The sequence below is a fragment of the Zeus faber genome, assembly GCF_960531495.2.
Source record: "Zeus faber genome assembly, chromosome: 6".
Lineage (NCBI taxonomy): Eukaryota > Metazoa > Chordata > Actinopteri > Zeiformes > Zeidae > Zeus > Zeus faber.
The window spans coordinates 19,524,786-19,538,037 of record NC_137201.1 but is presented as its reverse complement, the minus strand read 5'-3'; the positions used below and the strand labels follow the sequence as shown (position 1 = coordinate 19,538,037).

Sequence of the window (13,252 nt, the reverse complement as noted above, 5' to 3'; positions counted from 1 at the left end):
TGCCATCTCAGGTTTCAATCAATAGGAATTAGAATGAGCCATGCCACTCCCTGCATTCACAATCTCTCTGTTTTCTTTTTTTCTCTTGAGATTCGTGTTTTGCTAAAGTCGTGTCATTCTGAATAATAAGTTAACGCAACACTGATTTGATGCACACGTTTTTTATTGCAGTAGGTGACAATGGAGAAACGTTATGAGGAAGTGCCTGCTTCTGCATTATGCATCCTCTGCTGCATTCAAGTCCTGTGGGAGAGGTGGCAACTACTAGTGTCCAATTTGAAAATGCAGTTCACATCAGCGGGTTCGGAGCTTTGCTTTGTTTCCCGATTCCCCCCAAAGGTGTGGCGAATGCAGTCAACGAACCTGGATACAACCAAATCGAGTCTGAATGTACTGACTGAATTCACACGCTGCGATTTAAACGAGTACAGACTAATGTTTAGCACCAACTTGGTGGATACTTAACCCGCCGTTTTATGTTTCTTTTTTTTTTTTTATATACAGTGCACAAGGTTTTAATGGATAGAAATCTCATGATTGTGAATAACGGAATAATTGACAGTGAAAGTGTCCGGGCGAGGTCAACTAGTTAACGCCGTGATTTCCCACGTGCTTCGAACGCGGCGTCAAGTGCGTGAAACTACGTGAGGTCCGATCGGCGCAAGTTTCACCACAGACACAGACGCAGCGCTGCTGCGGCTGGTGTCGATAAAACATTGACGTTCGTTAATTCCTCAATAATAGAACAAGAGAATGTGAGGCGTCGTCCTGGTTCTTCATCTCCCGATATGTGGCAGTGAGGTGATGCGGACTGTCAGCCGGGAAAGCGGTGAGTAAAGCACCCGGCTGTAAGGGAATGTGACCCTAGTACTAGTTAGCAAGGGCGCTAACGCGCTGGTGCGGATAGTTCGGTTTAAAGAACACTGTGGACTCTTTGGACACGTAAACGCCGTGGAAACACTTTGTGCGGGCACCGTATTCCACGCTTTGTTTCGTTTCCGACCCCCCCCACCCACACCCCCGTACGGGTTGTGTGTTGTCGCCAGTCGGTCAGCAGATCGTCCCGTGACGCAACACTCGCGAACGATCGGGTCGCAGCGAACGCGACATTCAAATGACTCGGGCGTCGGGACTCACTCCGGCAAAGGGGTCAATCTCCTGACTCACAAACTTAAAATAATAACTGGGGACTAAATTGTCAAAAAAAAAAAAGGTCCGAAGGACCCTAGCGTCAAGGTAAATAAAGGCAAAAGCATTTGGCGTAATTCCCATTGAATTGTGTTGATTTGAAGTTGTTTTCGGGGTTTTTTTGCGTGATTCGCATTTTGTAATTCCCTGCAAAAATAAATATTCGGGCCAAAGGTTTTTCAGGGATGCGCACGTTTCGGTTTTCCGATTAAAGGTTTCCTGTGAGTATTCGGTTCATAGCTTGGAGCCGAACCGACTGTGCGGGCTCTTCAGTCCTCGCTGACCCTATGCAACGAGTCGTTTTACCGAGTTACTCGCCGGGACCGAGTCTCCACCTTTCGTTACTCTGCAGCGATTGCGCTGCAGTGGGAATGGACCCTGAGCTGCTCTGCAAACAGTGGACGAACAGTAAAACCATTTGATTGTATTGCCTTCACATCATCGAATACTCTTAATTTTCGGGGAACATGTTTTTAAAGCATTATCCACAAGCGGGATGCAAAGTTTTTGATTTGGTTCATGTTTTTACATTCATTTTATTTCCCTAAAGTAGTGTTCTTTCTTTATTCCCATTCTTTCTATTTATATTTCTTTCAATGCAGATCTTTAGTTTTATGTATGTATGTATGTATGTATGTATGTATGTATGTATGTGTGTATATATATATATATATATATATATATATAAATTGTATAAAACTAAATCAAAACAGAGTTAAGTTTTTATCATTTATCTTGTCTACTTCTAGTTGACGCACAACCAGCATGCTATTTGGTTCCAAAAGTATATATATTTGATACTATGAGTTAAGGTGGTATCCATTTTTTTGTTCTTCAGTTATTTGCAAATATTTGACGGGGCTTAGCAGAGTGTTTTTTATTTGAACAGCCAACCCTTGGAAGTTATGTAAAGTGGAATCACGTCAATCCAATTTGAGAGTAGATAGGTAACGCTGAGTCATATGATGTCAGTGCTGGGGCCTGGCATGAAGAAATAGCCAGCAAGTTATCACACCGACTTCATTTTTAAAGCTTTATTTTATTTTGACCCTTTTTTTTTTTTTCTTGTTTTTACTTGGCTCCCTTTCTGTCAGCTGTGGAGGGAGGTTCACCAGTCAAGAAAGATGCCTCAGTTACCCGTTGTGCCTGAGAACCACAGTCATGTTTTGGCCGAATTTGATTGCCTTGATCCATTGCTCTCTGCCCTTCGCTTGGACTCCGGCAGGCTCAAGGTAAGTTTTATTATCATATGATTAAATCAGCCTTTAACATGGGGTCTTTAAAGTACTTTGAATTTAGTTTTTAATGTAAGTACTGAAAAATGTGAACTTGAAAATTGGCTTCTTATTTGTGAAATAACTTAAAGGAAAAAAATAATGATAATAAAAATATATGATCACCCCGTTGTTCAGAACTGTTGTCACTACTTTAGATTTAGCCAAATTTGTATTTTAGAATTCATTTTGGGTTCCTTTTTTATGTGGCATGCATAACCACTCTCACAGCACAGACTTTTCTATTCAATAAAACCCTTCACCTTTGTTGTCGTGTATGTTTCAAAGGTTGGTAATACTGCAAATATTTGGTGTACGGCTTTTGACAGGATGTTTACATAGTAAAGTTAAAATATTTGCAGTGTTAAACTGATAGCTAGTTTAAAAGAAATTAGATCTCTTTTTCAAATAGGAGACATTGGCCCTCACATTAATGAAATTTAATGAAACGCTCTTCCATGTACTAAAATGTTTTGAACAAATTATCTCAGTCCTTGTGCACACATAAATGGTGCTGGAGAAAGTCATTGAAATTGAATTTGAAATTGTCTGTATGAACCCTGTTTATAATTAAAAGATTAGATTATTTTTTTCTTTTTTTAAATCTATTTTTCCATGAATGGCTGTATTTCTTTGCCACAGAGGTTTGTTTTCATAGAAGAGATTGGAACGGTATTTGCTTCCATTGCAGTGCACGTGCTTGGCAGTGTCGAAGAAGTGGCTCGCATTGGGAACGTCCGCTGGAGGGCTGCACCTCATCCAGAAGGAGGGCTGGAAGCAGCGTCTCATTTTAACGCACAAGGTACTGCCAAACTTGGAACCTCTTGAACAGAACCAGATACTGTTGTTCTAGTTGTGAAAACTGATCTGTCCAAACTGTGGTTCTCTGAAATTGGTCAAACTTTGCTGTTGCACCGTCTTTCAGGAAGGATCCATCACTCAAGTGGCTTGTTGCCCACATGATGAAGATTTTATTGCTGTTGCAACAAGGTTAGAGGCTTGTCATGAAGTATAGATATATTTTAATTTTTTTTACACAACATTTTTTATTCTCTTTGTCTTGTAATTACCGCTGGTCCTTGGGTCTGTTGCTCATCCTGTTTATGTCCCTGTGCTTCCCTGTGGTGCAGCCAGGGCCTGGTGGTGGTGTGGGAGCTGCAGCTGGAGAGACGAGGCCGCCCGGAGAAGGTCAGCGTGTCGTGGGAGCACCGCGGTCAGGCCATCACATCGCTCTGCTGGGACTCGAGCAGCCTCAGGGTGTTCGTGGGAGACATAGCAGGCAAGGTGTCCTACCTGCGAGCCGGATCGTCCAAACTGGGGAAGGTATTTTACTCCTGTGCGAGGAACCTGCCTTCTGAACTGATTTGTTATATTTAGCATAAAATGTGAGCCTAATAATTTAATGTTTTTGATGATATACTTAAGGAATACTCAATACTGATACTCAAGGAAGTATCACTGCCAAATAACTGATTTAAAAGTTTGTCCAGAATATGTATTGTCATATTAATTCTTTGTCCCATCTGAAACTTATTTCTTATTTAAAAATGTTTTCTTAGGGCTCGGCATTCGTCATTTTCCCTGTTCAGACTGTCACTACTGTGGACTCTCGGGTGGTTCAGCTCGGGTTCCAAGATGGCCGCCTGCTGGTGTCAACACTGCGCCGCTGCTACCTGTGTGACACGGAGAGGTGAGTGAGTTGGCGAAGGGGTCATTTCCTTATTGAGTATAAATAATAAACTTGATTTTTAATGGTCAGGGAATGAATCAAATGTTTATGACAATTTTGAGCTTTCGATGAAATCAAAGAATCCAATCTAACCAATACAAACTTGGCAATTGAATGGTTTATAATATGATGCAAATCGTCAGTTTTTACTCAGCATCTCTAAGCATTTCTCTCTGTCTGTCCCTAGGGAGAAGTTTTGGCGTGTTGGGAACAAAGAGCGGGACGGGGAGTACGGTGCTTGCTTCTTCCCTCAGAGTCGCGGTGCGGCGGTGGGTCAGCCTCCGCTGCTGTACTGCGCCCGGCCTGGGTCACGCATCTGGGAGGTCAGTTTCAGCGGAGAAGTCCTGAGCACCCACCAGTTCAAACAGCTGCTGGCCTGCCCGCCGCTGCCGCTCATCAATTACAAGTAAAGCCCTGATTTTATCGATCTATTTGAATTTTCTGGTGGTGTTGTTTTTAACTGCAGTCCTCTGGATCCCAAGTACTACTGGTTCTCAATCTAGCTGTGGGGTTATTCAGACATCATTCAGATCTGAAACCAGGAAAAAAACAATTCACAACCTGGTAGGAAAGAAAACCAGTAATATTCTCTGTCCGGGAGACTGGAGTTGGAAACCTTTTTGTTGATGATGAATATACTAAATTATGTTTTTTTCCCTCTGAATTATACAGATGGGAGGAGCTACATTACAACCCAGCGCAGAAGAGCTCCCAGTCCATCGCCTTTCCAAAACTACTTTATTTGGGGTAAATCAGATTTTCTTTTAAGTAGTTAGTCCTCAGCATTTTCAACTTGTCCAATTTAAAAACGGTGTATATTAATCTGTTGTTTCAGGGACCAACACTTGCTGACCTGGACAGATTCGGCAATATATATCTTCAGACCCCAGAGTGGACAAGTCCTGCTGTGGACTGAGATTAAAGGTGTTTTCCCCCACATAACCCACAAAACAATGTTTTAAACTTAGTTTGTGACTTTAAACTGAACTTCACCTCTAAACCCCTCCTCACAGATGTGGTCGACATCGCGGTGTACCGCAGTGAGCTGTTCTGTCTCCATGCAAACGGACATCTGTCTCACCTATCCCTGCTATCTGTAGAGCGTTGTGTAGAGCGCCTCCTGTGGCGGGAGGCATGGCCGCTAGCCGCTGTCGTCTGCTGCATGTTCCCGCACGCCGTTATCCCCAGCAGGGTAAGAAGAACAGATGATGTCACTAATGTAAAATTGTAGTTTTTTTTGTGCAATTGTACGTTCCCTCAATTTCCCCTCTTTTTCCTGAATTTCCCCCGGGGATTAATAAAGTGTTATCTTGTCTTAGATAATAATTGTGACAGCACAGATGAACAGCTTTCAACCCCAGTTGAGCTGGTATAAAGAATGTTCTCCAAAACCAATCCTGGCATGATCTTTCCATGTCAAATTCAGAGCAGGAAATCTACCCCTATTGACCGCATCGACCACTTGAGATCTCAACTCAGCACCCCCACACACTCGGAGCTGATTGGCCAGTTGGAGGAGGTCATTGCCAAGATGGAGCCTCTAGACTCCGCCTCCAGCAGCCGCAGAAGCAGCATTTCTTCCCACGTAAATCCCAAGGAACTTTACCTGATCAGCTTTCCCTAAACAACTGTCCAGACCGGGGTTGGTGTTAACTCCTTATTTTATTTTTAATCTTTGTCCAGGAGAGCTTCAATGTTTTGGACTGCGGGATCTATCGCGTCATCAGCCGCAGGGGCAGCCAATCGGAAGAGGAGACGAGCTCCCTCATTAACCAGTCCATGTCGGAGGAGGAGCGGCTGAAGGAATTCGCTTTTGGGCAGGAGGAGGATCAGGTGGAGCACGGTAAAGCTGCTGTTTAACACCAGCTGCTCAGAGACTGGAAACCCATATCTGTACCGTGCATACCAAAACATATTCTATATCCACTAATAAAAGTCATCCAAATAATACTCCATACAACTATAAGAGACTTAACTAAGTTAACTGCCTTGGTCGTGTTTAATTACACCTTTTTGGTAAAGAGGACTCTTGTACCAAGGCATTGTTTTCAGATTTTTGGCTAACTTGGTCAGGAGGAAGGAACAGTAAAGCTTTCAAGTGAAATTCAGTTCTAAAACGCATTTCAAACACCGATAACAGCAAGTGGACATGAGTCCCCTTGAAAAAAGTCATTCCACCACAATAAAAACCTTATATCGTCTGTGTGCTCCAGTGATTTTTTTTATTTTATTTTATTTTTTTCCCTGTCACACTGTGGAATCCCTGCTATCAAATTTTGATGTTAAGAGGGGGTTTACTGTTTCAAACATTTTAATATATTCTGACAATTTCACATTTAAAACACTATCCTTTCCACCAGATTTTGTTTCCCAACCAGCTTGCTATGGCATGACTGAAATGTTGTCCTTCACATTGCATTAACATCATCATCCTCTCTTCTGTTCCATTGTATTCTGCACTGCAGTTTTATTTCTGGTTTCTTTTTTTGTGTAATATTACATTTATGGTCCAACATGTCAAAGTGGCACTTTGTTACCATCTGCTTGCATTTCCTGACACTCTCCCTTTAGTTCTCCATCCGTTGTCTCTGTTTTGGTTCTTGCCTCCATCTTCATTCAGATGCCCACAGCAGTGAGCGGGTGGAGGGCGAGCGCTCTGAGTCGGGCCTGCAGTTCCACCTCCCCCTCTCATTCCGCCCCAAACCCCCCCGCATCGCACTGCAGGCTGTCAAAGACAGGTGAACCATGGGTACAGTCACCGTGCTGGCTGGTAAAACTGTCAGAGTTAGTAGTGTAGAGTCATGAAAGCAGCCAGCTGCTGGCGTTTCAATTCCATTGAAACTATAATGGGCTCTGTTCTCTTTTTTTTTTTTTTTTTTTTTTTTTTTTTTGGGGGGGGGGGGTGAAAGTACACAATTGTGTCCTTTTCTTTCTTTTTTTTATGTAAAAAAAAAAAATAAAGGCAGCTGTGTTTTTCAATTATCTACTTCCCCTTTCTCAAAAGCACTCCGAAATGTAAATAGAAATAGCTTGGGTTGCCATATTAGTCACTGTAAGTGCATTCAGCATGTCTCATTCAAAAGCATTCCCCTGCTGGCATTATCCTGTTGAGAGGTAGGGCAACCTTCGAGATTTGCGTGATCAAAACATTCTGTCTGCACAGCAACCTATGAAATTGCTGTTTTATTATTTTAAAATTGTATTCATTTATTTCCAGTGTCTCCAGTTTTGTGAAGAAGACAACAGAAAAGATCAATACCCTCCAGATGAACACGGAGCGTTGGCCGCGGCCTGAAGCCAGAGACGGCGCAACGGCTGAAGGATTCGCAAGTGCATCTCCATCTTCAGAAGATACGGAAAATGAGTGAGTACACACCTATTGAGTTGTATTAACACTGTTTTGGACCAGCTGACTGATTATTTCGAGTCGTCATTGCAGAAACGAACCAAAATGGTGAATAAAAAGTTTGCGTTACTAAAACATTACAACTGTTTTCATCGAGACATATATATGATGTTGTCTCTGGATAATATGTTAGTTCTAAGATGAACTATGAACGGCACATTAAATAAAAAGAGAGAGGAAAAAAAGTGAAGTTAAGGGAAAGAGGAAACGGTAATTGTGTCTCGAACTTTATTGTAGTGTCACAATATTAACAAAAATACGAGACAATCTTGTCACATGTAACAATATGAATCATATTAGTTAATGCAGTTACCATGTCATTGTGTCTTGTCGTAGAATTGAATTCTATATTTCAGAGAGCTGAGCTGACTTATGTGTTTATGTGTCTACTGTACAGGGCAGATATTGAAATTCCCAACACAGAAACCGACCTGCAGGAACTCAGAACAGCAACAGAGCGAGCTGCGTAAGTAGAGCGTGCGTGTTTGTGTGCGTGTGCGTGTGCGTGTGCGTGTGTGTGCTGACTTCTACATTATGCCTATATCAGCTTAAAGATCCAGGATCCCTTCGTCCTCATGGACCCCGCCTCCCTGAGGGCAGTTCTGCTGGAATGGCTGCATGTGTTGGAGAGAGTCCTCGGCCCGGAATATCTGGGTTCAGCCAGCGGGGGGCGCTGTAACGTGGCAAAGCCCAGAGACGACGGGAACAGAGCCGGTCTCCGCGCCAGCCTGGAGCAGCAGGAACCACCAGGCTCCTCCGTAGAACCAGCAGAGAGAGCTGGAGATGAAGTTCTAGAAGAGGACCAGAATGAGAGTACCCATACCTCCAATCAGGATGTGCCGGAGGTGACCACGAGGCCCCCGGAGCCTGTACGAGTGCGGCCCCCCAAGCTGGTCCCTGTAGACCTCCAGGTGGAGCTCGTCCAGCTGGCCACCTTGCACCTGGAGCTTAGCTGCTTCGGTGGCGAGGCGGAGCAGGAAGCCGCTGTGTTCCTCCGTCGCTACTTCTTCCTCCTCGACAAGGAGCGTCTGAGGAGGCTGTGTCTGCTGCGCTTCACAGCGCAGGCAGCGCTGCAGGGGGCCTTCATGGAGGCCATGCAGGGTGAGAAAACTTGTTGTACAATCAAATTGTATCCAAAGTGGAAAAATCGGGACAATTAAAAATCGCCCTCTATTAGTTCATTTTCAATAAGTTACAGCTAGAATAGTCTATGAATTTCAGGACTGCAAAAATAACTTAAAGACAACATTTAACTATTTCACCCAACCAAAATCCCAGATGATCTAGTTTGATATCACAACATCTTTATTATAATGATATTTTGCCCAGCCCTACCCATACTAAATCTATTGACTTCACACAACTTCTACACAACTCTTCTGTGCTCATTTTAAATTTTACAAGGCAACAATTCACACATTAGGTTTCAACTGAATAAGAAAAGGATATTAGATTTCTGTTAAAGGTTCTTAGATTTCTTTTTAAGTGTCACAGACTCGTTCCTCTCCCAGGTAAAAAGCCCTTAATGCTGTTTCTATTGCAAATTAGAGCTGACCCGGTCCAGTAAGGTGGTGGAGGTGATCCAGAAAGGGGATTTACTGAAATCACTACGCAGCTTGAGGGAGTTGCAGCCCTGGAGCCCCCCCGAGCTGCTGGCTCACCTGCACAGGTCAGTGGCCTCGCTCACATCACCCACATCCTGTTGATGTTCAGTGTTTTCTAGGCCATGCAGAAGGATCCACTTTGTTGTGATGCAGGTTGTATGAGCAGCAGGGGGAGGCAGCAGTGCGCTCCTTCTCCCAGTTCTACCCCACAGTCACCCCTGCTGATGTGATGGTGCTGGCCCGGCCGAGTCACTTCCTGGCGTACCTGGACAATCTGGTGCTGTCCCGGAGTGAGGAGCAACGGTACCTGCAGAACTATTGATGTTGAAAACTAACATAAGACATTAAGCTGCCCTTCCCTCTTTTCAAAACATTAATCTTCATTTATTCTTGTAGATTGTCCTTCTTGGGCTCCCTCCTCCAGCCGGAATCCCTGCGGCAAGACTGGCTGGAGCTGGCTCTTTCCCATGATGCTCCTCGACTCTCTGACATCCAAACCGCCGTTGGCCAACCCAAGTGGGCTGCTTTAATGTCAGCAGATCGTAAAGTCTTGTTTGTTATTGTCCACTAACATTCTAAGACTGTTTTTTTGGTTAATATGGTTTCAGGCGACATTCTCACTTTTTCCATTGGGGTTATGGACGCCTGCTGTCTCTTCTGATTCGCCTTCCTGCCGACCTGGCGTCCAAGGAGAAGATGGCAGAGACCTGCCGCCGCTGCGGGTACTGAACGGCTTCCATATGAACGGGGGGGGGGGAGTCTTTAGGTCAAAAAAAAAAAAAAAAAAGCTAAGACAAACAAAAAAAAAAAAAACATAAGGTTCACTAATAAGGGATTAGGCCTTTTTAAAGTCATTATTGGTAAATTGGTAATTAAATATGGTAAATATTCTTCAAATTGAATTTAAGAAGTCCTAATTTCCACATTAAAATTGTCATATTTTATTCATCCATATATTTATTTTTTGTCAATGAGTCAAGTGGAGCCAACATTTCGTATGTTGATAAAACCCAAGTGATGAGATCACCAATTTCACTTGGACATGAAGGTGTGTTTAGCAGGTGAAGCAGAAGGTTTCTACCTGTGCAGGTACTGGAGCGGCTTCCTGTTCCTGTGCCAGGAGCTGCAGCGTCGCACTGAGGTGTTCCTCACCGTCTGCCAGCTCGACGACCTGACTCTGCTGGACGAGCCACAAGGTCAGTTCTGCTCTTGGATTCTTTCTTGCAGCATCGATGCTTCTACGTCAAGCACTTACGTGTAGGACGCATTTGTGGCTCTTCTTTTCTGTTGCTTGTTAGGTGTGTAACACATTATGGAATAACGTTGCATTTTGCTGATATGCCATTACATATTGCTTTTAAATGTTCATTACAAAATCCAGGTGTGTTTTTTTTTTTTTTTTTTTTTTGTTTGTTTGTTTTTTTTATATAATTAAAGTCAAGTTTAATACGTTTTACATTCGATTACATACGTTATTTGCCAGAGGGAAATGATGGTGTTACAGCATCACAACAAATCGTTTCAGGCGTTGCACCGCAGACCCTCGATGAGTGGAGGCTCCTCCTCCAGCTCTCCCAGCAATGCAGCGGGGGGCCGCAGGCGGCGGCGGGGTCCAACGGGAGCGGCCTGGTGAACGGCTCGGCTCCGGACCACGCCCAGACCTGCCAGGTCTCACCAGATAACCTGACCCTGCGTCTGGCCCGGGTCATGGGGCCGGACCGCGCCCTGGCGGTCCTGCAGGAGAGCGGCCTGTCAGTGGCGCTAACGCCCCACGCCGCGCTGGTCTGTGAGCTGCTGAGGGTCACCGAGAAGAGACAGAGGTGGGTCGCAGAGAGAACTGGTTTGTTTAAAGGGAAACTTTTTTTTTTTTTCCCCCCCAAATCTAAGCCTTATTTGTCAATTAGGAGTCAATCCATGTGATCAGCATCAGAATCTTTTGAATTGATGCAGTGTTGAGAGAATAGCTTGCGACGACTGCTCAAACTTACCCCATGTGCGACGACTGCCGCACACAGGGTAAAACGTGACCACGTTCTTCATTGATGTGATTAACCTGTTGCATGGAAATCTCAAAAGACTTGGGTAAAAAAATGTACCGGAGTTTCCCTTTTAGGAAGCTGAGACCAAGCAATGTTTACTTTAACCCCAGAATGCATATATTGGGTCAAAAATGACCCAGCTTGAAATTGGTTCTGTTTTTATTCAGAATGTATTTAAATAACAAATATCTCATCATTCAGAAACGATGAGTTCACATCAAAAACGCCCTTAAATAAGGATTTAGTGAAATTAATCAGGTGATTAAAATATTGTTTGAAAAATAAGGATGACAACTATCATCCAGGTCAATTTTGACCCATAATATGCATTCTAGGCTTAAATGAACAAGGTTGCAGTCAAACATTTATTATTGCAATGGCCCGTCCCATTGCTAAAGTAGTGTTGGAGATAATCCTTCAACCAGAAGGCCAAAACAATGTATTTTTAATTTCAGTAACTTGGGTCAATATTTGACCAAGGAAGCTTCCCACACTATCAGCACATCAACCATCAGTTCACCTGATGAGCCGGACATCTCCTTCGTCATCATCTTACCGTGTTTTAATTTCAGGTCTCTGATCCAGACGATGTTGGAGCGCTGCGACCGCTTCCTCTGGTCCCAACACGCCTGAGGCAGAACGACAGCATTTATATTAACTCTGAGGACCAACTTAACCAAACAAGATAATTTATTACTTGCTCCACATGGGGATCCAACTGACTGTGATTAGAATTGGAAGCTCTGGATGTACCGTGACGGTCAGATCACAGTTCCAATTCCTAGTTGACAATCTTACAACATAGAATGTCTTAGCAGTGAAATTAAAGCCAACAGTATTATGTTTTTGTTTTGCATCCATTTTTTCTGTGAATATATTGAGAATTAAATTAAACGTTTATTAGACCTTCATTTCTATTTGACCCTAATTTTATGACATTTTGTATTATTATTATTATTATTTTTTTTGTCGGGTTATTATTGATATTAAATATTTGTATTAAAAGACCAAATGATACATTTTGTTGAATAAAAATGTTCTGAATAGTTAAATAAAGCCCAAAACATGTTATCGGTGTGTTCTGTATTTTACTGGAGCTAAAGGTTACTGCTGTCAGCGCCGATACACGACGAGGACGGAGTTTCAAAGGCGCCGCCTCGTCTCGTCGCTCTGAATTCGACATTAAAGGACATCTTCGCGGTCCTCCCGGGGAAATGTCCGCTCTTCTTCCAGTAAGGAGGCGTTGTGCAATGACCAAACCGCGGCTCAGTGGATGTTAATATAACGGTAATGACACAGGACCGATGACTCACGAGATGCTATCACACACCTGGAGCATCAAAGAAGAGGTGAAAAATCAGTCAAACACGGTATGAAGTCTCTAAAGCTCCCATACCTGCTCTTTTATTAATAATGTGTATATGTGGAAAAAAAGCATCTTCTAAAACACCCAACTTTTCTATAGGATTCTTAAAGCTTTATTATTTTGTTTTATTTTGTTTTAGCCCACACTCCTCTCAGAATCCTCCCCCCCTAATCCCCTCCGTCTCATCCCCCTCTCACCACCTGCTTGTGTCATTGGAAACTCTGGCCCAGTTTCCATCAGATTGGGGGTTTTGGCATGTGATGACATTTGTAATTAAAATAAGATATGTTTTGATGTTATTGATATACATTTTTATGTTTTTGTTCATTTATCACATGATTCACTGAGTCGATATAAAGTCTATAAAGGAATTGTTCTGTTTTATTTTATATTGCTCATGATTTGTATTGAAATTATTGTTGGACTGTTACTGTTTAACATTTACTAAACCCGAAGAAGTCATAGCAACGCTGCTGTATCTTTGGAGGCCTCGTACCAGGTAATTGTGTAAAAGGTAAAATTAATATAATAATAAATTGTAATATGATATAATTATATTAAAAAAACATATATAAATCATATTTAATATTAACTTTATTTACTAATATATTTACAGTAGTAGACTGACTTTGAAGTACACTTTATT

General features: G+C 42.8%; 1 protein-coding gene across 3 annotated transcripts; it reads left to right on the top strand.

Annotated features, from left to right (window-relative positions):
- Positions 1 to 660: 660 nt before the first annotated feature.
- Positions 661 to 12,302, top strand: hps5 (HPS5 biogenesis of lysosomal organelles complex 2 subunit 2). Of its 3 annotated transcripts, none has more exons than XM_080002652.1 (23): positions 661 to 829; positions 2,283 to 2,420; positions 3,154 to 3,264; positions 3,388 to 3,452; positions 3,593 to 3,746; positions 4,022 to 4,152; positions 4,379 to 4,597; positions 4,864 to 4,938; positions 5,027 to 5,115; positions 5,205 to 5,383; positions 5,618 to 5,776; positions 5,875 to 6,034; positions 6,812 to 6,929; positions 7,409 to 7,555; positions 7,995 to 8,063; positions 8,145 to 8,698; positions 9,146 to 9,266; positions 9,355 to 9,504; positions 9,598 to 9,717; positions 9,810 to 9,923; positions 10,291 to 10,397; positions 10,727 to 11,021; positions 11,813 to 12,302. In XM_080002652.1, exons 2-23 carry the CDS (start codon positions 2,313 to 2,315, stop codon positions 11,871 to 11,873), a joined length of 3,306 nt encoding a protein of 1,101 aa, XP_079858778.1. In that variant the 5' UTR covers positions 661 to 829; positions 2,283 to 2,312; the 3' UTR covers positions 11,874 to 12,302. The 3 variants fall into 3 exon arrangements, with proteins under 3 accessions (XP_079858778.1, XP_079858779.1, XP_079858777.1); XM_080002653.1 differs by having other exon boundaries at positions 3,593 to 3,785; positions 5,292 to 5,383; XM_080002651.1 differs by having other exon boundaries at positions 3,593 to 3,785.
- Positions 12,303 to 13,252: the final 950 nt, after the last annotated feature.

What these genes read in the sequence shown, in the direction of transcription:
- hps5 (XM_080002651.1), top strand. Translation starts at nt 2,313, where the DNA reads ATGCCTCAGTTACCCGTTGTGCCTGAGAACCACAGTCATGTTTTGGCC. An exon ending in CCAAAACTACTTTATTTGGG is followed by an intron (nt 4,939 to 5,026) that starts GTAAATCAGATT and finishes CTGTTGTTTCAG; the next exon opens with GGACCAACACTTGCTGACCT. An exon ending in ACAGCAACAGAGCGAGCTGC is followed by an intron (nt 8,064 to 8,144) that starts GTAAGTAGAGCG and finishes TGCCTATATCAG; the next exon opens with CTTAAAGATCCAGGATCCCT.